Source organism: Atractosteus spatula, chromosome 22, assembly GCF_055471065.1.
Source record: "Atractosteus spatula isolate fAtrSpa1 chromosome 22, fAtrSpa1.hap1, whole genome shotgun sequence".
In the NCBI taxonomy this organism is placed as follows: domain Eukaryota; kingdom Metazoa; phylum Chordata; class Actinopteri; order Semionotiformes; family Lepisosteidae; genus Atractosteus; species Atractosteus spatula.
In genome coordinates, this window is record NC_142727.1 from 9331476 (window position 1) to 9357526 (window position 26051).

Here is a 26051-nt window from a genome sequence, read left to right on the forward strand (position 1 = left end):
TTCGTCTTGTTTGAAAAGGCCGCTTAGTGTAAAATACGATGACAGAAGTGTCATCAAACAACTTAACAGCAAGTAGTAGAAGCTATAGCCTTCGAGTCCATCACATAACCGTTTCTCTTAAATTTCAAATACATAACCTGGTTGTTAAAATAATTTATAGATTTTGCTGATTCAGTATTTATTTATGATGTACACAGCTTTCCACCGGTCATATTTTTTGTTATTATTCAGGAAAATATCCAAAGATCATTCATACGCTGTATATGGGAACGGTACCGGCACGAATTGTACTTTATCGTTTCTAATACTTCGCGGTGCGTAAGACAATTTACATCCGCCAACAGAAGTATATGCATGATATTTTATCGATTCCTTGGCACGTTGCCTATAAGTCTTTCATGTTGCAGTAACACCGAATAGCTCCGCTCTTGATTGACTAGTAACTGTATCCAAGCTTGCTCATCTGGGTGGTTTTATCAAGTCGAGTTAGGCTTCCTGTTCAACACAATCTGGTTTCCTCACCGGTTTTCCTGCCCTCTGTGAAACAAAGGCTTACAGCCCCCCCTTCCCACACGCACACACCTCCCTCTCCGCGTAATTGTGAGCTGGGCGTGTAGTAAAGTAAGTTTTTTTTTTTTGGGTTTCCAGTAAACGTGAGAAGTCGTATGCCGAAGCTCTTGCACGGGAACCCGACCCGGTCCGACTAGATTTGCGCCGCAGTCGCGATAGGCCCCCACTCGGTGTCGTTATTTGTCACCGGCTGCTGCTGCTGCTGCTGCTGCTGTTGTGTCTGTCTCCAGCACGTGGCGGTGTGAGGTTGGAGGCAAACCACAGAAAACTGTCACCCAGACCCCACTGGAGTCCCGATGCAAGCAGAGACACAGCTGAACTCCTCACATTGCTGCTTTTACATCCCCGCGCCCACAACCCGATTCGAGACGCATTTGCGAATCTGTGACGGGAACATCAAAAGTACCTGTCGAAAGGGGAAAAAATACCTATTTGGGGGGGGGGGGGGGGAGAGCAGAACGCGTGAATAATAAGTTTAATAACGCCGGAATGTTTCAATATTGGCATTGCAGTTCGATATCGTTGTCAAAAATGTTACCGTGAAAAAAATATTGTAAGCGTACGTCTTCATACACAACCAGACTTTACACTCCCTTCAAGGCAGACGGTCCTATTTTTAAAACTTGCTATAATCTTTAGAAGGCGCGCAACTTGCCAATCATAAATTATGTGGCTGGAGCTGATATGTCACAATGGGCTCAACGTGCAACAGTCGCAGGCGCGGGGCTGTGCTTATCTGGCGGTCTTGAGACATTCCTTTACTGCTTCGTGGTTATCAATGGCCAGCCAGTTGGCATGGATCTCGGAGATAGTGAGGAGAAGCCCCAGTGTTCTGGCAGAACCGGCCCGACTCTCATCTAATCAATCAAATGTCTGTCCACAAGCGTGCCCTGAAAAAGAAGACATCTGAAGGGGTCCTGCTGATGTCCTCTCCCCCCGTTTTCCATGACCCATGGAAGGAGGTTGCTAGTTTTCCCTCCTTTTTTTCTTCAGCTTCAAAAATGGAGCAGTTTGTTCAGCTTTCCCTTTTGTTATTGTAGTGATAATAATGAGAATCACACCCCATTAAAACAAATTCTCAGAAACGAGATGTCAGGAAAAAGAAACTGACTCATTGCAGCCCAATGTCTCAACTGTGGCTGTGGTGTGCGTTAGAGTTTAGCATCACTCAGTCAGTCACTTTTGACTGTTTTGCCCTTGCGATTTGGCTCTTATTTTGTTCGCATTTACGACAGGAAAAAAAATGTGTTTGGAGTCCCAAGCAGGGTGAAACACAATGTGAAATGCTCCAAGAGAAACACTCTTTCTCATCAAAACTGGAGACTGAAAAAGTTGGAAGTTTTATTTAAGAAGCATTCTTCTGATTTCTGCTCGGTGTAGAAGTGGCCAACACATTTATTTTCCCCCTTGCCTTGATATCCAAAGAGTGAAGTCAGAGAAACTTAGACTGTGCTCTGGACAGCACTGTGAGATTGGAAGGAACCAAATTAAAGTTTTCCTTAATGATCCTGACCATTAATAACAGGTTATATTCTAAACCACAGAGCGCATGTGGAGTCGTTACAGTTTTAGAAACCTCTGAGCACACAACAGAGAGCTGATTGTCAAGAGAATATGAGTGTCTTCAAGGTTGTAGGCTTCTCAGGGAGTATTTTCCATTTTAAGACAGTTGTGGATCATTGAAACTCCTGGTTCTTCAAGTACCAGGTGAGGGTTCTATCTTGGGTGAAAACCCTCATTTTCAATGGCTTAGCTTCATAATAAACTAAACGAACAACATAGTTTTCATGCCAACAACCAAATAAATAGCTTTTCTACTTATTCTTTAGAGTCTTATGTATGTTTATGTAGCTCCTGGTGACAGTACTTTATTACAGAGGGAAGAGGTCAGTGTCCTAGAAAGGTATTGAGCTTTATTAAGGCTACACTTTCCACATTCTGAGAGAAGCTGTATATGCTGCCACTGTCTGAGAAGCGAGAGCTGAGTATCTTCCTTATCATACTTATCTTGTCACAAAACTGCACAAAGAGCCCAAGTTTCTTGTCAAAACCTTCTTCTCTTTTTTGTCACGAAACAATGTGAGGATGTTGACTTATTGTGCTTGCCACATCAGCGCTTGGTAGTCTTAGAAACTCCAGGTCGAAAAAAGACCGAAGACAAGTTTTTGTATTTGTATTTGAAGTACAAATTCACATTGACTGTGAACACCAATAATAAGGGCAGGATTATTGATTAAGTAAACGTTTAAAAACAAAACAGTAAATGTTATTACTAGGAACAAGTAAAGTTTATTCCGTGCTGAAAAGAAACACAACGTTTCAGCTGTGGAGCCTTCTTCAGGTGTACAAAAGAGAGGAAAATCAGAAGAACTGAAAAAAGGAAATTATTACTATTAGTCTATTGTTATAGTAAAAGTTATCACTGCAATCTCACTCTGCAATTCACTTTTTGAGAAGACTTTTTGTAGACACTTTTTAAAATAAGTTCTGTTTTCAGCTTATGATCTGCTTGACCTCTGAAGCTACTGGAAAAATTAGCCTTGATCTCTGATGTCCAGGGATTTAAAAATAAATGGAGAGATGTTTAATGTCAAGTATCAGTAGTTAAGTGTTGTAGATGAATTTTTTTATAAGAAGAAGGTTTGTATGCCCTTAATCTTCCATCAAGTAAAGACTTTGAATTTGAGGAAATCAGGAGCTGTTTTAAATATGTGTTTTACTAATTCAACATGCTTGTGTCCCAGCTTGTCTTTTAAGACTACTTGTGTAAGATAAGCTGAACGTTGTGTGAAATTATTTTGGTGAATACCACAGTTGTGTGGGGAATTCCAGACAGCAATGCAATGGTTTATCTTGACATGAACAGAATGTGTTCAGAGCCTTTTGTAAGCTGTAGTTTTGACAGAAGTTTAATTGATCGGGGATTTAAAGGATTGAAAATAAAATTGTCAGGAGCCCCCATCAATGCCCGACGATCACTTCCAGTTTGTGTTTGAATTTCATCTTGACTTTAAATCTGTTTAAAAATTACCTTTTAATTAATGATCAAAATCGCCATCCTTTGTAATTCCCGGTTGAGAATAGAATATCTGTTTTGTCTTGGCTTTATTAATGAACTACTAAGCATTGAAGTAGTTCAAGTAGGTAGCTGTGTCAGCATGCGTGGGCTGCATAGGAACAAGTAAAGGTTTATTCCAGGCTGAAAAGTGACAAAAAGAAACACAATGTCTCGGCTGTGGAGCCTTCTTCAGGTGTCATACCCAAATAAGGCTCCACAGCCGAAATGTTGTGTTTCTTTTCTTCTCCTACTAAGCATTGAAGGTGTTAAAGGAACAAGTAAAAGGTTTATTCCATGCTGAAAAGAGAAGAGCGAAAACACAACGTTTCGGCTGTGGAGCCTTCTTCGGGTGTGAGCGTCTCATAAGGCTGTCGAGAAAAGCAGAGATGAGTGTGGTCGGACCATTGCATGCTGAGACAATGGGGCGTCCGGGGGTGTTGGGTTTGTGGATTCTGGGAAGGAGATAGAATTGGGAGACCTGGGGATGTTCGACGATGAGCCGGTTCGCCTCCTGGGGGAGCTCCTGGTTGCTGATAAGAAGAGAGATAGTGGATACCACTTCCTAATTGTGTGGAGGCTTCCTTAATGTCCAGGTCTTTTGGCCACACCACAACAGCTCCTCCTCTGTCCGCTGGTTTGATGACAATATCATCCCTGTTGCGGAGAGGGTTAGGGTTAGCTGTTATCGAAGGTGTTATTCGTCTTTCTAAAGCTTTCCAAGCTGAAAACTTCACAGTTTGAAGGTAATTCAACTCCTCTGATCTCCAGCAGGAGCACAAAACAAGATTTTATGGAACTGAACCCCTGGAGCTGGTCCTGTTTATTCTGTCCAGTCTCTTTTCATCCACAGAAATGATTTGCAAAGTTTTGTCAGATGAGTGCAAGTGCATTTAAGACCCAGAACAGCAGGCACCTCTTTAGCCAAAGGGGTGCAGGGGCGTGGAACAAGCCGATCCCCTTGCTCGGCCGTACGGCCCCCGGTCGCCCGCCTGCCCGCTCTGCTGTGTGTTTCAGTGCCCCCTCGTGCTTCGCCCGCAGGAGGCACTGTCGGTGGTGAGTGACGACCAGTCCCTGTTCGAGCCGCCCTACGCCGCCGTCCCGCTGCCCAAGCCTGACATGACCGCCTCGGGGACGCAGGACTACGGGCAGCCCCACAAGATCAACCCCTTGACCCCGCAGCAGGACTGGATCAACCGCGTCAATGTCAAGAGGGAGTACGACCACCTCAACGGCTCCAGGTAGCGCCCTGGCGTCCGGCAACACGCACCGCGATCCCCGACCGACGCACTGTGCTTCCTTGCTCTGTATCATGCATGTGAGAGTCACCCTTCCTCTTCTTTAGAAGAGATTGTAGTGGGCAGCACTAAGGTCGCCATTTACATTGCACCAAATTTTTTTTTTTCTTCTACAAAATATACTTTATTCCGTATCCACATCTCAGACATTCTTACACAAATTAAACATCGCATGCAGTAAAACATTCGGAACGGCGGTAATTGTCCGTTATCAATCCGTGCAAGTGGGGGCGGATTTGCGCAATTAAAAGAGTCCCTCCAAGCCCTACCACTTGCAAATGTCCATTAGTCCCTGTACAGGGCCCAAAGTCCTTTCCAGCGCTCCCTCGCCGTAGGGAAACCCCATTTGGCGACATCGCGCTTCATCCTTCTTTGCGTTGCACAGATATGGTGCAATCTGTGTACACAGTATATTAATTGTATACGGTATCTATCATAATGAGTATGCACATATATATTTACATTAGAACATGGGGGTTATGGTGGATGCGCTTTGGGAAAACAGTGTCCTTATTAGCCAGCCCTTTGTTCCCTTCTCTCCTTGCTTGTCTCTCAGTCCTCCGCAGGCGAGTGAATTGGCTGTAAACGTGTCCCAGGTGCGGTAACCCAGCCGTGCCCAATGGCACAAGCTCTTCTTCTGACTCTGACAGCAGGGCAGGGGTCTCAGAGCTCACGTCCGCTCCCTCGCTATTGTCCTCTGATTTTCTGGGGGGCCACGCAGCCCTTCGTTAAGCTGATTATTTAATTGACTCGCATTTTTGCCAGGCGTCTTCCAGCTAGTCTTATAAGACTTCTCCGAGGTGCTGTAGTTTGAATGCTGGGCATGTCATGAGTAAACCACTGTAAGACACAAAGAAAAATCCTCTAGGAAACAATTAGGTGAATTGTTTAACTGAATGCTCAGGTGGGGACAAAGATCAGAAGATGCGGGGCTCTGTCGGGCTGGCTGCACTTGCCCGGTCTTTTCTGAAGAGCAGGCTGTGTTGGCGTGGTCTCACAATTGACCGACAGACCCTTGCTTGAGTGTGGGTCTCGTTGGGGTGTCCCAGCGCAAGCTGCCCAACCCCCCCCCCCCCCCCCGGCTGAACGTATCTCCCCCCTGCGCTCTTACACCTGTTTTATTACCTCTTCCCTGTTCCTGGCCTTCTCCCGCTATCAGCTGTGCTTTGGACACACGCACATTGAATTCCCTTGGATTCTGTGACTGCAGCTAAGGTTCTGCTGTGCCTTTGTTGCTGGTGATGCGTATGCGCGCTGAATTGGTAACTAAATTGTTGCTGTACTGCATCAAAAACGCTGATTAGATGCCTCGGGGATGTTTCTGGCATTCCATTTCTCCTCTGTCTCGTTCTTCGGCTGGGTCAGACACTCGCCCTCCGTGTTGTTCCCCTGACAGCGGCTCTGCTGTCCCAGCTCCGCTTAACAGAGCGCTGTTCTTACCTGTCAGCAGGGAGTCTCCGGTAGACTGCAGTGTTGGGAAGTGCAGTAAGCTGGTTGGAGGGGCAGAAGCGACTCAGATCAATTACGGAAGTTACATGGATGAAAAAAATGGACCGCCCCCCCCCAATATGACCACAAACGAGAGGAGAGTCATCGTCCCTGCCGGTAAGACAGCACCCCTAAGCCTTCTTGAGGCGGTCTCAGTACAGCGTCGCTTGGAGACCCTTTAAAAGCTTCTGAACCCAGTTAGAGCCTTTCTGATTGTCTCGATTCCCCTGAACGAGCAGTGGATTTAATTCTGTGCCTTGCACGTGCTGCCACGAGCAGTCCCTTTTACGGAATGACAACAGGCCACAGCGGATGTTCCTGGCGGTAGAGGGGTAATGAAGTGATGTGTCAACTCTTGTGTTCAATGGATGACGGTTCTCGGTCACCATTTTGAATTTTTCTGAAGCTTGAATGTTTAGCACAGTCAGTCAGTGTCAGCACACCGAAGGTGATGAACTTCCATTCCCTGTCTGTGCTTCAGCCGATCGATAAATAGATCAGTCTTGTACAACCCGAATGTACATTGCAGTGCTGGATGAAATGGGTCCCTTTCCTCATGTAAAGTGCTTTGGGATTCTTTTGAATGAACAGCAGTTGGTGTTATTAAAAATAGAGAGATTTTAAATATGCACAAAAAACTTAGTAGAGAACAGTTCAAATGACAAAACGTCAGATCATCAGGCAGTGTAGAAAAAATGATCAATTTACGTGCCCCAGAACAACGGAACTTTCCGCACATCAAGCTATGGAGAGGTAAGACTCAGCAGCAGATGTATTTTGAGGGCTTCTCCTGTTGCAACAGCTGTTTTCTGTGCCTGTCCTGCAGATCCCTCTTTGTGGTCACAGGACCATGTCAGGCAGTGGCTGGAGTGGGCCATCAAGGAGTACGGACTGCTGGAGATCGACACGTCCCTTTTTCAGAGCACGGACGGGAAGGAGCTCTGCAAAATGAGCAAGGAGGACTTTCTGAGACTCACGTCCGTGTACAACGCAGAAGTCCTGCTCTCGCATCTGAATTACCTCAGGGAAAGTAAGTGCCTTCCCCAGCCTGGCCTCCTGCATATCTTAAAGGCAGTGATTTGTTCTTGGCGTTGAGTGCAGTTTTGGGAAAGGGTGGTGTAGCATATGTCTTTCTACGTGTACAAAAGGTCCATTGGCTTAATTGACGACAATTTGCTGCTATGGTTACCAGGATGCTCTGCTATTGTAGCTCACATTTAAAGGGAAGACAGTTTTTTTCATGTTGGTAGTGTTGTTCTAAAAGCCAGCACTTTGTAAGTTTAATACAATAGGGTGGAGTTTTTGTAGGCCATGCCTGTGACGTTGGTATGACATATTTTGGAAAGAAGAATGTTTTAATTAAAAAGTGGAAAGTCATTAAAATTCCCGGGGCGTTTCTCGAAACGAGTAGGCAGGCGTTTTAACTCTGGTGTCCTGGCCGAATTTCCCCCTGGACCTTACCAGTCATGGCCTCCTAATAATCCTCATCCTTGAACTGGCTTCATCACTTCTCCTCCCCACTGAGAGCTGGTGTGTGGTGAGCGTACTGGTGCATGATCCAGGTGGGGCTGCACATTATTGGTGGAGAAGGGGATCCCCATTACCTATAAAGTGTCTGGAGTGGAGTGTGCAGAAAAGAACTATATAAGTGTAAAGATTATTTATTTTTTATTTAATTTTAATTCTTTACTCCGACATGCAAAATTGCCTTTTTTCCTCACAACCTCTTCCTTATGGAAGGCATACAACGTCGGAGGCAGCAGGTTTCAGTCTCAGAGACTGATAGTTCCCTTCCCTGATCCCAGCAGCCGGGGAAGGAGCTAGGGCTCTCCGAAACCTCGGAGCACGGAGCTGTGGGGTCGGAGCTGGGAAGCTGAAGTCCATTTCCCCCCTGTAACGAAAACAAACACAATCGCGAGCTGCCAAGAGAAGGAAAAAAAAAAATCTCGGAGTCAAGGAATCTGCCTTTTTTCATGTGGGCCGCACTGACTCTAAGCTTCCCATTGAAAAACAAAGCCAAACACTGGAGACCAGGCCCTGGAAGTATTTAGTGATTACAAGGCTTGTGGCATCCATCACATGGTCTCTCTGGCTGACAGACTGCTGTATTTGTGCTGCAATAATTCCCTGAAGTTTGTACAAATAAGTGTCCTTCATACTTTCTTTTGGAATTGCCCTGCGTGTTGTGACTCTGCTTAAAATTCTTCGGTGCCGTTAGCCAATGTACTACAGAACTGTGCAGGTATTTCAGTGCTGGGCAAGGTTATATAATACATGTTATATCTACTTAATTTTTTATTTTGAATAAAGGCTAAACAATCATTTAGGAAACATATTTCCCCAGTGTCACTTTATGGATTAAAGGTTGTTTCTCGAAGCAGGGTTTATGCAGGTCAGAATGATTATCCCTGTTCTATTTTCAGTCGAATGTCGATCACTTACACAAGTGCTCAGAAAGATCCCTATCTTTTCCCAAACCTGCTTTCAATTTGCGTGCAATTTGCACCATTACTTCAAATTAGTCTGTCAGTTAAGAGTTTGAGCGTTGTTTTCCTTATCAGGGCCCAGTTTATCAGTTTGATGCCATATGTGCCTTCGTGCTGCGGTGGTGTGGAGCTGGAGATGTTTGCTCGATTGCAGAAAAGCTGGAGGGCTGCGCTGAAGGGTACAGGCTGAAGGCTCCTGGCTCCATCAGTGCCATGATTATAGCCATCAGTGTGCTCAGTACTGACATCCACTGAGCACTGCTTTGTTTTGTATCAAGCCTTTACATGATGCATACAAAAAGGCAGATGTGCTGTCCAGTTGCTTTTTGTTTCTCGGCAGGTGTAATTTTGTTTTTTAATTTTCATTCAGCTATCTTTCAAAAGGCCGCATTAAGAACTGTTGCGCACTAATAGCAAATGTACCGATTAAGTGCTCTTTTGTGAAGCCCTGCCCTGACTTGATTTATATTGATCTAAGAGAAAATGCTCTCAAAAAGAAGCAGTTCCAGCTGTTAACTGTTTCCCTAAGCTGCGGCATTCTTAGCTTTTGAATGGTTTCCCCAGACCGTAAACGTCTGTGTTCAATATTGTTGGAAAGTGTCTGGAGTCCTCCTCTCTTATTTAAGTCTGTGCATTAGTCATTTGCATTGCCAGTTTAATACTACAGCGTAGAGATGGTGGGATGGGCTGCCTGCCAATGTCTTTTGGTGGTAGAGCAGGTCAGTGGGTCACAGCAGTCCTCTTTAGGTCTGTGACTGAGCTGCAGGCCTGGATCAGAGTGTCTCCTGCCCTGCAGAGTGGCCTGATGTCTCTGGCCATCAAGTGCAATGCATCGTGGGTACATTGACATAACACTGCGGCTCTTCTCTGCAGCTAAAAAGGTTGCATGCACAGGGGTCTGTAAATATTTATGCCTCCTATTGCAAGGAAGATGTCTTGAACTAAGAGATTGATTTTGTAGTCATTTCACAAATGCAGAAGTGGGCATTTTCAGAAAAAAAACAACAATGTACCTTCCACAGCAGAGAGATTTGTCATGCTTTCACTGTCACATGTGAAAGCATGGCCAGATGTAAAACTGAGGTCCTGACTCTCTGTGGTCATTAAAAATCCCAGGGCATTTCTCAAAAAGAGCAGGAGTGATGGCCTCCTACTAATCCCCATCTATGAATTGGCTTCATTACTCTGCTCTCCCCCCCACTGATAACTGATGTGTGGTGAGCGTTCTGGCGCACTATGGCTGCCGTCGCATCATCCAGGTGGGGCTGCACATTGGTGGTGGTGGTGGAGGGGAGTCCCCATTACCCGTAAAGCGCTTTGAGTGGAGTGTCCAGAAAAGCGCTATATAAGTGTAAGCAATTATAATTATTATTATTACATGTGGCTTGCATTTGTTTCTAATGCACAGGCAGCAGATACATTGCAACACAATGTTTGAGGTACGAGATGCATGGTATCATGTACACAGCGTATTGTAGAAAAGCCCGACAGCCAACTTGCATGCTGTTACCTTTAAACCTTTACCCAGTGTACAGCAGGCTGGTTTTTTGTTGTGGCTCCCAGTTCATTCCCAGCTCCTGTCTTGGCACAAACCAGCAGCACTGGGCTGAGAGCCCCAGCAGCTGGCGAAGGGTTAAAGCCTCCCGCAGGATGTATCTCTGGCCTGAAGCTCGGCGTAAGTGTTGAATTATTTTGCGGAGAGCTGGGTTTGATTGCTGGGCTGGGACTGCACCTCGTACAATGGCTACCCTGTTCTGCAGCTCCAGGCCTGGGAGAGAGCTGGAGCTCTGGGGGGCTTTTAAAACCAGAGCAGAACTATACAGCCCCCTGCCCCCAACACAAACAGTAACGAACGTTTTCTGAAAACCCTTTCCAGTACAAACTAACAAAAGACATCCTGCCTCGGTGAAGACCATCAAGTCCTATTAAATTTCTTCTTTGTTCCTTCTTCATGAAAGGATTTTCACTCCCCCAGATCTCGAGTCTATATTAACATGCTGCAGTCTCTGGCCAGCTTTCTTTAAAATGTTTTCTAACAAGTGAATTTATGCACTTATAGGATCCTAAAAGAAGACATCTCTTCACCTCAGTGGAAGATCAAGACATACCGATTTCCCTTTGCTGACACTTTCATCCAAAGTGACTTCTGTTTGAACCCATTGATACAGCTGGGTGATTTACAGGAACAGTGTGGGTGAAGTACCTTTTGGAAGGGTACAACAGCAGTTCCTCACCTGGGATTCGAACCGACAATCTTCCAATTACAAGTCCTGTTCCAGCTGCTGCTAAAGATGAAGTACTGCTTGAGTATTCATTGTCTACCATTCGCCTCATGGGCGTTTTCCGAATTGATGATAGCAGCTTCATATCCAACTCAAACTTCCCTTATGATATACCAAACCTTGCCTGGATTGTCCCAAGCAGATTTGCTGGTTTTGTATTTCTTTTACAAAATCGTTTCAGGCCTGTGTATTTTTTTTTAATGGAACTTCAATAAAAGAGACGCCATAGCATTTATACTGAGCATCAAAAGAAGCTTGTCACTGTATTTTTTTAGAAAGAGATGTGTATTTTTAGTTTGGAAAATTGATTTTCAGGCTTTTGGAATTATTTTGATTTTATGATACACTCAAGGGACTTTGACTGCTGTATCAGCTCTACGTGTAAATCACCTCATTCGTGAGGGAATTGATTGGGGAGCAGACGAGGAAATGGTTCAAGCCTGGCGAAAATCGAAAAGGAAAACCGACAGCGAGGAATCTGTTCGCCCCTCTTATGGGGAGAACAGTGCTTTTGAGCCCCTGACGTTTTGGAGGACCACCTTAGGTTGTTGTTGGGTAAAATCCTCATTAGCGAGGAATCAAGGTTTTGTGTTTGACCCCCTTCACGAGTGTGGCACAAACATGCAGGGTGATATGCTGGTTGTCGGGCACAACAAGCCCATCGATGGGGAGGTCCAAGCCTGATGGCCTGGCCAAGAGCATCTAGTCAGCCTCATGGGTCTTGTGCTGAAACCCTCCCTTGCTCTGCCTGTTCAGCCTGAACAAATGCGGGATGAACGGGGCCGACCTGTGGCGTTACAGAGCTGAGACAGAGCAGAGAACAGACCCAGGCTTGTGCAGGATCTGTAAGAGCAATGGGACCAGATCCAACAAGACTGCATCTGCAACCAGGTGCAAAGCGCGCACAGCAGATGTACAGCTGGCGCGGCTTCCAACAGGGGGCTCACACACTTGCCCGTACAGAACCCCCCCCTGTGGAGGGCCAGCGTTAAGCAGCATCATGGATTCATCTGTGTCCTGTTTGTTGAATAAAAATGTCGGCGCTCCAGCCGCGAAAAAGAGTGTCACTTTCATGCTTGTGACGCTGAATTCACTATGGTCCTAAGTGGGTTCTTTTGATGATGAGTATATTGTAAACCCAGAGACTGGTGTTGTGTAGACTAGTCAGACAGGCAATTCTGACAACACTAATGAATAACTCTCATTTTACGGAGAGCCTTTTCCGAACCCAAGCACGCTGTACGTAAAAAGACGTACGTTAAAAAGTCAAAGAAAAAAATTAACAACATACCGGTTCATACACCTGGTAGAAAAGGTGAGTTTGGGTTTGAAGAGACTCAAAAGTGTGTCTCTTGTGGAGTTAAAGGACTGAAGGAGCAGTGATAGACAAAGCCTTCTCGTTGGGTTGCTAATCTTCCTATTGGTTTGCTTATATTTGCAGGTAGCTCGTCATTATCATACAACACACCTCATACAGACCAGTCTCCACGCCTCGGGACGAAAGAAGGTAAGTAGAATGGTACTGAAGCCATTGCTGATTGTTAATATGATTGAAATCGTGGATGGCTCTGAGAGGGATAGGGTTTGCAGCAAAACACGCTGTAGCTGCTGTTCGGCCTTTTCGTGAAGCAATACAGCTCGTGTCCAAGCCTGGTTTTGTCTTAGTTACACTCACGGGCGGTGTTACGCTGGGATCTTATGAGTTGAATGGAGGCGTTCAGACGAGGGGTACTATAATGTGAAAAAGTAATGGCCACTGTGGATCCAGGACTTCAGATTGACTGGAGTGTAGTATTTCTCTGTTCAGAAAGACAAGTGTGCCAAGTGAGCCTAAGATTACCGGGGCTTTCTGTTGTAACTGATTTTGTGTTTTTGTGTACATGATGAAAACCACCAGGTATAAGTCTGTAGTTGTCTGTCCACTCTTTCATAACTTTCTAGCTTTCTGCTTGTGCTGGAAGACAGCTTTTCCAATCTCCGGATTTTCCCTGGTTGATGTTATTGTGTCAACACAACCCGATGGCACAGAAGCACAGAAAAGAGGCTGAGCCCCACAGAAAAAAAGATAAAGCACACGACTGTAGCTTGTGGGAAAACACTGGGGCGACGTTTTTTTTATCAATACTGCGTCCACCTACCAGTGCCAAGGGCGGTTGCAATGTTGTTTAAAACCGTATATGTCAAATGAAAGCAAATTTCGTTGAAATGAGAGAGGTTGCTTCATCCCGAATCTTTGAGGGCTGCCAAAATTCCCTGTTTTCTGCTGGCAAACGGAGGCAGATATTAGTTTAAACAGACCAATTGGCAGGTGCATCCTTTGTAAGGGAAATAATGACTTGGCCACTCCAGTCTCCCATTCAGGCTCTCTTGCTCCTACCTGAACGCGGGCTGCTGAAACGCAAACACACTGCCACTGCATTAGCAAGACAAAAGGCTGCAGGAGTCCTCTAATGTCAGACTGCACTGGGGGGGGGGAAATGGGTGGAAATTTATTTAAACAGGGCTGAAGCGAGCGAGGGGATCTCATTCTCAGGTCGTTTTGAAAGCCCCCCCCCCCTCCCCCCCGCTCACAGGGGGCCACAGAAGAGACAGGTGGTATGTGGCACAAAAGCAGAGAGAGGCTCACTTCATTGTTTTTCTAAATGAATTCTGGAACGACAGGAGAGCATGGGGGTTGGGGGGTAAGGATGAGAAGAGGGGGTGGGGGGCCATTGGAGAGTGATGTTAGTGTAACCTGTAGCGTAGTCTGCCGGTGTTTTGGGAACTAGGATGGGGGGGGGGGGGTGCGTCTTCAAAAATCAAAATGGCGGCTCGGGCCGTCATTTCTTGGAATCCTTCTTTCTGGGTTTCGTTGTAGACCACGAGGCCTTTAGCGTGAAAACCATGCCTGTGCTCAGATCAGGACAGGACAAAGGACAGCGCAGTTCCCCGCTGAAAAAAAAAAACAGAACAAAGGAGCACAGCGCTTCTGGCTGCTCGGCTGTTTTTCTTCAGGTGTGAGCAGCGCCTCACAAGGCCTCCGCGCGGCAGCCGAAACGCTGTGTCTCTCTTTTCCCCTTTCCAGCGTTGGGCTTAACCTCTGCCAACTCACGCTCACGCAGCTCCCCTGCTCACAGCCCCTCAGATTAGGACGTTCGTTAGTACACGCGTCGGTCTCTCTGGTCTGAGTCGGACGTTGTCCCCCGTACGGACGTTGTTGACGCAGGCGGTCAGTAAACCCGGCTAACGTGGACTGACATCTGTCCGGATGGGTCTCAGGCTTGTGAAATGGCGGTGCGGGGTGGGAGTACCGTTTGCGACATATTAAAGCAACGTGAAGATCAGACATGTACCAGATATGACCAGGGGGGGAGGCGGAGGGGTTTTCCTCCCATCGTTCCTGCAAGGAAGAGATATTATTGCCCTGTCAATCTGGAAAGCTGTCCTGAATCACAGCTCGGGACTGGAGTCGGCTGTGCTGGAAGTGAACAAGGGAGGAGACGTTCACAGCAGTGGGGCAGAGAGCAGGGGACTGCAATAACAGCGATAGGTCCAGATCTGGGAGTGCGAGCACAAAGAGAGCCTATCTAGGTGGGGCTGGAGAATAGGAAGTCCTGATAAGAGGCAAGAGAGCGAGTTATCGTCCTCAGACCACAGAAGGTCACGATATTTTCTCCTATTAGTTCAATTAGCCCTAATGGGTGCACTGGATAAGAGTACGTTAGGGATTCAATCTTTTGCTTGGCTCCTACTTTTTTTTTTCAGATACCACGCTGTTTGAACTCGGAAAACAGTGGGATACGTCCCCTGATTTAATCATCATCCCCCCCCCCCCCCCCCCCCTCTGAGCCGAACGAAAAAGAATAGAAAGAAAATCAAACCATCTTCCTGACCAAAAAAAGCCTAACAAAAACCAGGCTTTTGCTAGATTTCATTAATAAAAGAACCGCTATGTTTCATTAAAACGGGATTTTGGGTTCACCGTGTAATAACCAGGTTGTTTGCTCAGGCCTGGCTCTTTGGGCTTCAATGAAAAGATGCTAACAATATCAAACTGGCATCAGAACCTCCATTCACGTGTGTAGTCAGTGTGGACACCTTTGGCAGAATCTGAAACTGGGGATTAACTTGCTTTGCTATACGAGGTGCTGTATCCCCTGTATTTAATCAGTTGAAAAACAAACTTATTCAGCCAAGGGTTTAATTTAATTTGAGCAAGTTTAACTTCCATACAATTCAGGGATTATCTCAGTTGACAAAAAAAAATGCCCAATTTATTCCTTATAATGGAATGCAACTGTGATTTGACATAATTGCTGGAACCTGTATGGGAGTTAATGAATGGCACATGCTCTGTGATTCCGTTCTCTAACAAGGAGTTGATCTGTTGATTTTAGTATCTTCAGGTGTCTGCCCTGCACAAAGCCAGATGAGTCCAGTCTTAAATAGGGGACCTTTTCTTTTCCCGCACAGTGTTGCTCTTTTCCTTCTTCAGAGTGTTCAGAACCGGGATGCTGGTAATGCTCAGTTCCTGGGAGGGTTAGCTGAACACTCCTGTGCTGAAACAGAAGTGAGTTTTAGTGCTTCAAAGGTGAAAAATTGACTTGCAGGCCCTGCTCACCTTCCTGATGCATTTCTGTTGCTCGTGCATGATATCGCTTGGCATCGTTCTTTTCTCCTGCTGCTGCTTAAACTCGATGTGGCTTAACGGAGCTCTGCTTTATGTTTGCATTTCCTAAGCTGTTGCACAGTCTGAGTTTAACATGTTTGATTAAGAACACCGGGTTGCCAAGTCAGCAAAATTCAGCGTTTCTTCGTATGCTGCATTAATGGCTGTGCTCTGTTCTGTAAATCTTATCCGCTCAAGATATTGGCATGGACGTCTACTATCAGACAGTAGCGGGACCTATAGTAATTGTTTTCTTTTCAAATTCCAAAGTTCTGTTTCGTCTGCCTGGGGATTTTTTTTTCTTCTCTTCCTCCCTGACCCCTCTCTTGGAATGAGGCTGTCGTTGTGTGTGCTTGTGTGTGTGTGTGCGTGTTTTTTTTAATAAAAAAAAAAAGAGCCGGCGAAACAAAGAGAGGTTGTCTGCAGGCAAAGCCGGCAGGAAACGCAGCTCTGTGAGAAGCCCTCTCAGCTCTGGGGCTGTGGCCTTGCACTGCCCCGGCTCCGAATTAGAGCTGACAGATCCTACTGCCGGCCTGCCTCCGCCCTCCAGGCCCGCCGCCGTCTCCTGAGACGGAGAGGAAGATGACGGCCAAATGATTAAATAACGAAAGCAGCGCGAAAAAGTTGTTGGGCTTTTTTTTTTTCCCTTCGTGGCGGATGATTATGTTAAAAAAAAAACTGGTGTTTAGAGCCATCAGCGTTCAACAGGCTGGCTCGAAGCACAGTTCTGAAACTGAACGCTCAACGCTGTACACTTTTTAGCCAAGTGTATTAAAACAACAGGCCGCTTGTGTTTTTTTATTTGGAGAAGGGTGGGGGGGGGGGGGCTTTTTTGTATTCTTTTAGTGAAGTACATCAGTGTTTCTAGGACGCCTGTTTGGAGTGTGGGGGGGAAAGAAAGTAACTGGAAAAAAGCAGTCATTTTCTTACGTTTTTAGTTCTCATACTGTGTAGAGCTTTTGAATTTGTTTTTTAGGCTCTGATGGGCAGTTATGAATGTGTTGGAAATTAAAAAAAAACAACATTTTAAACCAATACCGTGAGCAGTATTTGCACAACAGCTGGAAAACAGCAAGGTGTGTTTTCCTGCTGTCACTCAGGTGAGTCCTTCTGATGGAACAGCTCTGGCTGAAATGTCTGCGCCGCAGAACATGCCTTTGAAAGTCAGGCGGTCTGCCCAGCCGTTGGATGTGGAGTACTGCTTGTTTAACGTCTTGAAAAAAAATCCAGGATCATGAAAATTGACCCCCCGTTTTTTTTTGGGGGGGGGGGGGGGCTCATCCCAGAAAGTCGATTTTTCAAAGGTAGCCACTAGAGGGCAGTGTCTCCCCGGATTCACGAGCAGCTTGGGGCCCACTCAAGAAAAACAGAACAGCAGAGCAGGACGCCGTCTGCTGCCTCTTCGCCTCTTTTGCCACCAGACAGACATGATTTCAGCAGGGTCTAGACAGAGTAGCTCAGAAGTGGAGAGAGTGCTTCAGAATGCACGGTGGTTTCCTTTAAACACTGAGTTCGAACAGCCTCCCTTTCGAGAACGGATTTCATTTTCGGCCTAGATTAGGAAGCTGGGTCCCGTCCAGTCTGCAGAAACAGGCCTTCATTACCCTGTGTTTCGCAATCATCCAGCAGTGTCAGGTTGTGAATTTCTCCCTTTACTTAATAAATAACATTGGTTTGGATTTTAACAAGGAACATCAGAACAATCACGTGATAAGGAAGCAGCGATGCAGCACGTTGAGCTGTGTTTCTCCTCCTTCTGAATAGATCGTTCTCTAAAGTGAAGGCGTCTGCAGATTGCTGGCGTGAGTCTTACTCAGACTACCATCAAGAAGGCAGAGTGTTTTCATTACCTCACTGGTGGCAGCCACTGAGAGATGGGTGGCCAGATTGTTTTTAATGGGGGGGAAATAAAGAGTCTGGCGGTAGATTGGTCCTGTCCCAAGCTTTTAAGTAACAGCAGAGTAGAGAATTTGCTCGCGGTCTGGTCTCGTAAGGAGAAGGTTGTGGGTTTAAAGCATTATTGTGTCGAGTCTGGAACTAGACAACCAGGTTTTTGTAGCTGACCCCCTTTCTTTCAATAAACAGCTGGATGAGCTCCTTAGCTACATTCCAAAGGCGAGATGGGTCAAATGGCCTCTCTTTTTTGACCTTTCCTATGTTCTGCAACTTTTATTTTAAAGGGCTAGCACAGGGTTTAAGCCAAGCTTCCTAGCCTGCCTTACCAGCCAGCTAATAACTACCCCGCGCTGAACTCACAAGGAGCTGCAAAAGAAACACTACATAGTGCGTGTGTGTTAACATTTCGCTGTGCTCCTGAGACGTCCTGGTCAGCAAAGCCTTTCTTTCTGTGGGCTGTGCGTGCCAGGCCCTTAGCAGTGCCACACAGCCAGCCATAGAGAAGGCTTGTGGCCCATGTTAATGGGGCAGGCATGTTACAGCCGGCTCCGGGCCTTGGCTCCGTTTTCCGTTATCTGGTTACTCAAAAAAGCCCAGGCAGTGGTGGGGGTGGCAGAAGAGCAGATATGGGGGCAAATACTGTATACAGTAGATCTGGAAGCAACTACAATGCCTTTTCTCAAAAGAAGTGTTGAAACGTGAGCATCAGTGGGTTTTATTTCCTGGCTCAGCAATGATGAAATGATTTTCACCTCTTTTTCGTGAGATAGGCCTATGTTTGCTACTGGGCGATCAGTGAGCAGATATATCCCACTTTTTCACCATATTTTGCCTTTTTATGAGGTGTAAGAGTGCCCCAGTGAGGATGGGGCACTAACAGTAGTTAAAGACTCATGGTGAGTCTTGAATATTCTTCTAAAAGCAGTTGAGTCATCCATCTGAAGAGCTCAGAATCTTTATTGTACTCGGGCCTTTAGTAAGGCAGGGAAGTTGTGTGCCTTATCTTAAAAGTATGAGTTAAATAGCTGCACAGGGGAAAAACACAATTGTTTGAATGCTTCGCACTGTCTTTAGGATGAATGAGAACTTTGTCCAGATGTAGCAGCAAGGTCCTGCTTTTGTTTTTCAGATCCTTCCTATGACAGTGCGCGCAGGACAGGCTGGTCAAACAGCATGCACAGCGGAAAGGGTGAGTGAGAGTGCTGCTCTTTCAGCCGCAAGCCCTTTACACCAGAGGTTACAACAGTTGGCATCTGCCCTCAGACTGGCATGACTGGGAAGTGGGAGACGTATCCCGTAATTCACCAAAGCTTTGCCATTGGGCTTTGATTGTCAGGTGGTGTTATATCTACCTCATTATGTATTATGTAATAATAATAATAATAATAATAATTGCTTACACTTATATAGCGCTTTTCTGGACACTCCACTCAAAGCGCTTTACAGGTAATGGGGACTCCCCTCCACCACCACCAGTGTGTAGCCCCACCTGGATGATGCGACGGCAGCCATAGTGCACCAGAACGCTCACCACACACCAGCTATCAGTGGGGAGGAGAGCAGAGTAATGAAGCCAATTCATAGATGGGGATTATTAGGAGGCCATGATTGGTAAGGGCCAATGGGAAATTTGGCCAGGACGCCGGGGTTACACCCCTACTCTTTTTGAGAAACGCCCTTGGGTTTTTAATGACCACAGAGAGTCAGGACCTCGGTTTTACATCTCATCCGAAGGATGGCGCCTGTTTACAGTATAGTGTCCCCGTCACTATACTGGGGCATTACAACCCACATGGACCGCAGGGTGAGCGTCCCCTGCTGGCCCCACTAACACCTCTTCCAGCAGCAACCTTAGTTATTCCCAGGAGGTCTCCCATCCAGGTACTGACCAGGCTAACACCTGCTGAACTGCAGTGGGCTGCCAGTTGTGAGTTGCTGGGTGATATGGCTGCTATCACCCTGATATGGCTGATATGTAGAGGTAATCATTTAGTCCATCAAGTCCATCATTCTACAACAAAAAAATCTACAAATGGAGGAAATTCCAGAACCCACGGATCTACAGACCTCTCTTGCTATGGTGAATGTCACCACCATCAGGAAAGAGTGGACAAGCATGGCTTTCATGGAAGAATAGGCTGGAAGAAACTCCTGCTGTTCACAAAGAACATTGCTGCACGGCTTAAAAACAAGACTTCTGGAACAATGTGCTCTGGACAGATGAGTCAAAAGTGGAGCTGTTTGGCTAATAAACAAAATGGAACGTTTGGAGAAAACCAAACACCGCCTTTGACTGACCAGAAGAACCTCATCACCATCAAGCACGGTGCTGGTTTGGGCCTGCTTTGCTCAGGACATTGCAATCATGGTAGTCTACCATGAATTCCACACTATACCAGACTACCCTCGAGGAAAATGAAGGACCTTTTGTCCGAGAGCTAAAACTGAACAACAGGACAATGATCCAAAACACACAAGCAAATCTGCAACAGAATGGATAAAAAAGAAATTCAGGATTTTGGAATAACCAAGTTAGAGTCCAGACCTAAATCTCATAGATACAGAGCTGAAGCAGTTTGGTAAGGAGCAGTGGGCCAGCATTCCTCTCAGGTGACAGGACAGACTGATCAACTCTTACAGGAAAAGAGTAATTCAAGCTACACTGCTGAAGGGATTTGCTGAATCAAGGGGTGCACTTTTTCACACTGATAATGAGTGCTGGTTGATTTTTTTAAATCAGTAGAATCTGGATCAAAATGAATCTCTTGGGCTCAAATAATGTCTCAAAGACGTGTATTAATACCACTATGACTTTATAAAAGTACTTTAATGACATTACAGGAATACAACAGACCATTATTTTTTGTTTCACAAGAAAGTGAACTTAAGAGCTTGTTTTCCCAAATTCTAATGACCAGTATCCAATTAGTCAGCAGTAGTGAATAAGTGCAACAGCCCTTGAATCATTTTAGGTTCCTTTTTGTAGAGGTGCAGCTCTCTGCTTATAGCCCTTTAAATGAACAAGTACAGCGTAATTCCCTGCCTGAGCTCAGTTGTTGAAAATATGTTTTACAGGCTCACCAGCAGTCACACAGAATGTGTCCAAGACCTCAGAACAGCAAAGACCACAGCCTGGTAGGTGACAATATTTCATTTTTACAGTAATGTGCATTATCATTGACGCCTGCGTTAATTTGAAATGACAGGGCACTTGGACACAACGGTCAATGGCAATGCTGTCATGATTGATGTAGATGATTCCTGCATCTCTCTCCTCGTGCGAGATCAAGGTGATCAAGAATTTCAATCCCAGTTCGCTCTTGAGACATACTGGTAATTGGCTTAAGATCAGTTTGCCCAACGTCTTCCAGATCTAAAGCAACAATGCCTAAAAGGGCTTAGAAGTGGACCAACCCTCCAAGAACAAGGAAAGCAATGTGCAGCAGGAGTCAGGGATCTAGATGGTTGCAGGTTCCAATCCCAGGCGAGACAATGCTGTTGTACCCTTGCGCGAGGAACCTGAATTACTCAGCTGTAGAAATGGCAATGCAACTTGCTTTGGTTAAAAGCATCAGTTAAATGAATTAGCAAAAGTTGGACCAACCTGATTATCCCCCCTTTGCTTAAATAAATGTTGTCTCCTCAGATCCTTACCAGATTTTGGGTCCGACCAGCAGTCGATTAGCCAACCCAGGTAAGATTGAAGAGCTATTTACCAGATAGTCCATTAATAAATCTTCTTTCTTTGCCTCCAGAAGTGCTCCTTTTAGACAGCTGCAATGCATTCGTGCTATCAGGTGTGCAGAGAGAGTCCTCGTGGCAAACTGGTGACCTCAGTTAAAGCAAGGCAGCACCTTCACTAGCAAGACAGCAGTATTATCTCACATTAAATCTTCTTTCCCACACTAAGTCTTTTTTAAAGAGTGTAAATGTGAAGCATTCATACCTGAAGGTGGCTCCCTAGGATATCTTGATGGGCTGGTTGATCAGGCTCTCTCTGCATTCGCACACAGATCAATCAGTCAGTCAGCATCACTGGGAATCTCAGGCTCCAGTGAGCCTTGTGTAGCTGTGTCCAGGCAGGGTGTGGCAGCAGCTGGCCTGCCGCAGGCACCCGGTGCAGACTGGACTCACAGATGATGTGCAGCAGCTAGAAAACTGTTTGCAGCAGCAGAAACAAGCCCTGAAGTGTTTTTTTCAAAGTGAAGGTGCTTCCTAAGATGACATAACTGTCAGGAATCAGAAGCATAATTACTGGCTTGCCCGTCTCTTGAGTTGAACGGCTGAACGATTGACCCATTTCATGTCGTTATATTGTAAAGAGAAGTTGTGAAAAGTTTATTTCCACACCTTTGTTCGGTTCAGTTGAGGGTTGGCCACTGGCGATATACTGAGCTATATCATCCTGCAACTGACAGCTGGTAGCCCCAATGAAATTTAGCAGGCATGAGGCTGGTCAGCACCTGGATGGGAGACCTCCTGGTAAAGTTAAGGTTGCTACTGGAAGAGGTGTTAGTGGGACCAGTAGAGGGTGCTCACCCTGCAGTCTGTGTGGGACCTAATGCCCCAGTATCGTGATGGGGACATTATACTTTAAAAAGGCACCGTCCTTTGGATGAGACATAAAACCGAGGTCCTGATTCTCTGTGGTCACTAAAAACCTCAGGGCATTTCTCAAAACCGCAATGTCCTGGCCAAATTTCCCCCCGGCCTTTACCAATCATGGTCTCCTAATCATCCCCATCTATGAACTGGCTTCATCACTGTTTCTCCTCCCCACTGAGAGCTGGTGTGTGGTGAGCCGATGATGATAATGATGATGGTTGAGGTACGCGCTTTGTGTCTCCCATCACCGTGTCCATGAGGGACCATGTGAGGCCGAAACGCTCACGACCTTACCCCCGGACTTGACATGTGCTTTTGTCGTCCAGGCTCCGGGCAGATCCAGCTGTGGCAGTTCCTGCTGGAGCTCCTGTCGGACAGCGCCAACGCGGGCTGCATCACCTGGGAGGGCACCAACGGGGAGTTCAAGATGACCGACCCGGACGAGGTGGCCCGGCGCTGGGGGGAGAGGAAGAGCAAGCCCAACATGAACTACGACAAGCTGAGCCGGGCTCTGCGCTACTACTACGACAAGAACATCATGACCAAGGTGCACGGCAAGCGCTACGCCTACAAGTTCGACTTCCACGGCATTGCCCAGGCCCTCCAGCCCCACCCCACCGAATCCTCCATGTACAAGTACCCCTCTGACCTGGCCTATGTGCCCTCCTACCACGCCCACCAGCAGAAGGTGAACTTTGTCTCTCCCCACCCTCCTTCCATGCCCGTCACCTCCTCCAACTTCTTCGGACCCCCCTCCCCTTACTGGAGCTCCCCAGCCGGAGGGATCTATCCCAATCCCAGCGTTCCCCGCCATCCCAACACCCACGTGTCCTCGCACCTCGGCAGCTACTACTAAGGACTGCCCGCCTTCTTTTCTCTCCCTTCGGACCTGCACTCCGATTCCCGGGACGCTCTCCTCCCGGCGATCTTTTTTGGAACTTGTGAAAACTCGTGACAGATTTTTAAAAAAAAACCCAAAACAACCAATCAAACGATCAGAATGAAGGCATTGGAAAAGAGGGGGGGAAAAAAACTGGACCTATGATCCGCTTGTAAATGGAGTACAGTACTACTTCCTTTCCTGCTGAACAGCTTCTGTTCGGTTTTGTTTGTCGAGTTTGACGCTTGTGTGTTTGTTTGTGTGTTATTCCTGCCTCGAGAGGAAGCTGCAGTGTCGGTCAGTGGGAACGGACTTCTGCGGCGGTATTGAGGCTGACCCTGGCATTGAGGAAACGCAGAGGCAGTCGCAGTCAGACATGGGTCCCACTTCAGTCGGTCCTGAACCTGTCCCCTTCCAATCACAGCAAGCTGCTTGTTCACCAGACTTCCGAAGCGTTTTGGCGCTGGGTTTTGCGGTTTCCTTTTTTCGTTCCTTCTTTCTCCTCCGCCCTTCCGTGTGCTTCGGCTTTTCTGGAGCGTGATCTGGGATCCCCGCGGAACTCCCCCACGAAAAGAGATCTCAGCAACGAGGGATTTCAGCAACTGGAAAGCTCAATGGTGTTGGCGCTTAAGTATTCCTCCCAACTGGAATTACCCAAAACCAAGCTCTGGCGACCTTTTTCAGGAGGTTTTTAACACAGGAGGTAGAGGCTTTGACCTAAGATTGTGTTTTATCAGTTGTTCCACAGCTTCGTGATCAGATGTTGACGAACTGGACCAGCATAAAATGTGATTGCTCTGTGGGCCCTGGAGTATGTTTTTCTTCACAGTCACAGTCCTGGAGGCTCACTTTTGGGCCTTCCAGCTGCGCTCTAGAACTCGTAGGCGAGATTGTTCTAGAACAGTATTTGTTGAATGGAATTCCAGCCCCCATTGTGCGGAAACGTTCTTTTTCAGCAGCTCACAATCCAAGGAGTCTCTAGGTGGATCCTGTCGGTATCAGTCGCAGTTTAATAGGCCAGTTCTCTTTGTGCTGTTTTCGACATTTCATACAGATTTCTTTTTCGGAAAAGGGTTTGAAATTCTCCATACCTGAGAGGGCATCACTATTTGTAACAAGAGAGATTTTTGAGAATGACTTCAGAGGCCAAGGGCAGACTTAGAGCCAAGAACTTTTGAAAGTTAACATATGACTAAAAAGAAGCGCAAAATAAATGAGGATAAAATGGAGTCCTGAGATTCGCGAACGCTGTGCGTTTGTCAGACCTATTTTTTTGTTGTTTTTTTTAAACATTGGTCAACTAGCTGTTAAAGCAACTTACTGTATAAATTATGCAGAGTTATTTTCATATGTAACACAGTATTGAAAGGATCAAGAGAAAAAGAGAAACGAGTTGACCTCGGTCAAAAATGCATTTTTTTTTTACTATCAGACAAAATAAGAAATCAGTTTCTGATTTGTAATTTGTACATCTTTTATTGTGTGTTTTGTGTCTGTACATTTGGGCAATAACCTTTGCTGATTTTTATAGAAAATACAGGTTGAATTACTCCAAAGTGCCTTACTTAGGCACACAAATATACATTCCTAGCTACCGTTGTTACTTGCCTTCCCAGTCCAGACCAAAAAGTGCCTGAATGAGCCATAATCCTGGATTCTTTGACAATCACAGATCCTTTGGAATGTTCCTGTGTCTCATCGGTTATTGTAAAGGGAGTTCCCTTCCTACTGCTGATTAAAAGCGATCAGCCTTCCTGAGCAACTGGCAGTCTTTGCACTGGTTTCCATTGAGAGGAATTGAGTAAAGGGTACCACATGTTATGCTTGGGCAACAGCACTGGTGTTCAATGTTGCAAAGACCTAAAAGCAATTTCAATTTGGGGCAAGTCTTGATGCTTCAAAAGAAGAGACTTATGTAGCATTATAGCAATAAATACACTTTCACATCCCCTCCTCTCCACCCCTGACTGAAAGGGGGGTTTTGCTACTTATATATGCAATGTACTTTTTGGATATTAAATATATATAATTTTGCAAGTAATCTTTTTTTGATATTGTTTTGTTCCTGCATTTTATGAAGTATTAAGCCAAATGTTTGTAAAAGGGCTGTTTTATAGTGGGGCAAATGTGACGAAATAAATGTTTTTTTTTCCTTCTAAAAATGTCTGCTTTGGTTGCTTTGGTTTTTTTCAGCTTTTGTGTGGATTGCACAAAACCTCGAATCATGCATTTTGTTCCTGCTGGGCACTAAGATGATCTTCCTGCTGCTACTATTTAACTGTCACGTGCTCCCTCTGTCCAGACTATAGAGTACGGTCGTACAGATCAGTTATAGGTCCAAGTTAGAAAGTATAAGAAATGACAATATGGGACATTCAGGATGTACAAAAATCCACTTTCAATGACAGCCGGCTGTATTGCCTTTCAATGACAGTCTGATTACTGCTTTAGAAGCTATGTCATTTCATAGAAAAGGGCATTTTTCCCCCTGCCCACGTGTGATGAGATGAAAATTGTGCCAGACCACATAAAAATGCTATGTCTTTATAATCTTGACGTTCTTTGTGAATTGGGAATGTTTTCCCCATTAAATATATCACATTCAAGCCTTTTTTGTAAGTGATACCTCAAAATATTTGAACAGAAAACGTGAATTTGAGGAAAAAAGGGCCATGTCAGAGAAATGGTGGGTATCCCTTACAACAAAATAGACAGAGCTAGTTCGTTTTAGGCTTGCTTTCAAAGGAGTTCTGAGGTCTTCAAAAAACTCCAGAAAGGGAATACTATTTTGGTACCTTGGAGTCAGAATAGTGACTCAAGACGTTTTGGAAATTGAGTGGAAA

At 45.8% G+C, this 26051-nt stretch overlaps 1 protein-coding gene across 7 annotated transcripts in view; it reads left to right on the top strand.

Moving 5' to 3' along the window:
- The window catches only part of fli1 (Fli-1 proto-oncogene, ETS transcription factor), a 38420-nt gene extending 13050 nt beyond the window's left edge, over positions 1–25370 (top strand). For 5 of the 7 annotated variants that reach the window (XM_088939546.1, XM_088939544.1, XM_088939549.1 and 2 more), the window contains 8 exons: positions 4667–4866; positions 6371–6528; positions 7238–7441; positions 12621–12686; positions 18853–18912; positions 20799–20858; positions 21370–21417; positions 22655–25370. In XM_088939546.1, the coding sequence (XP_088795672.1) occupies positions 4667–4866; positions 6371–6528; positions 7238–7441; positions 12621–12686; positions 18853–18912; positions 20799–20858; positions 21370–21417; positions 22655–23184 (1326 nt within the window). In that variant the 3' untranslated portion in view covers positions 23185–25370. The remainder of the gene's footprint in view (positions 1–4666; positions 4867–6370; positions 6529–7237; positions 7442–12620; positions 12687–18852; positions 18913–20798; positions 20859–21369; positions 21418–22654) is intronic. The other 2 variants (XM_088939545.1, XM_088939548.1) reach the window with 1 other exon arrangement.
- The last annotated feature ends 681 nt before the right edge of the window (positions 25371–26051 follow it).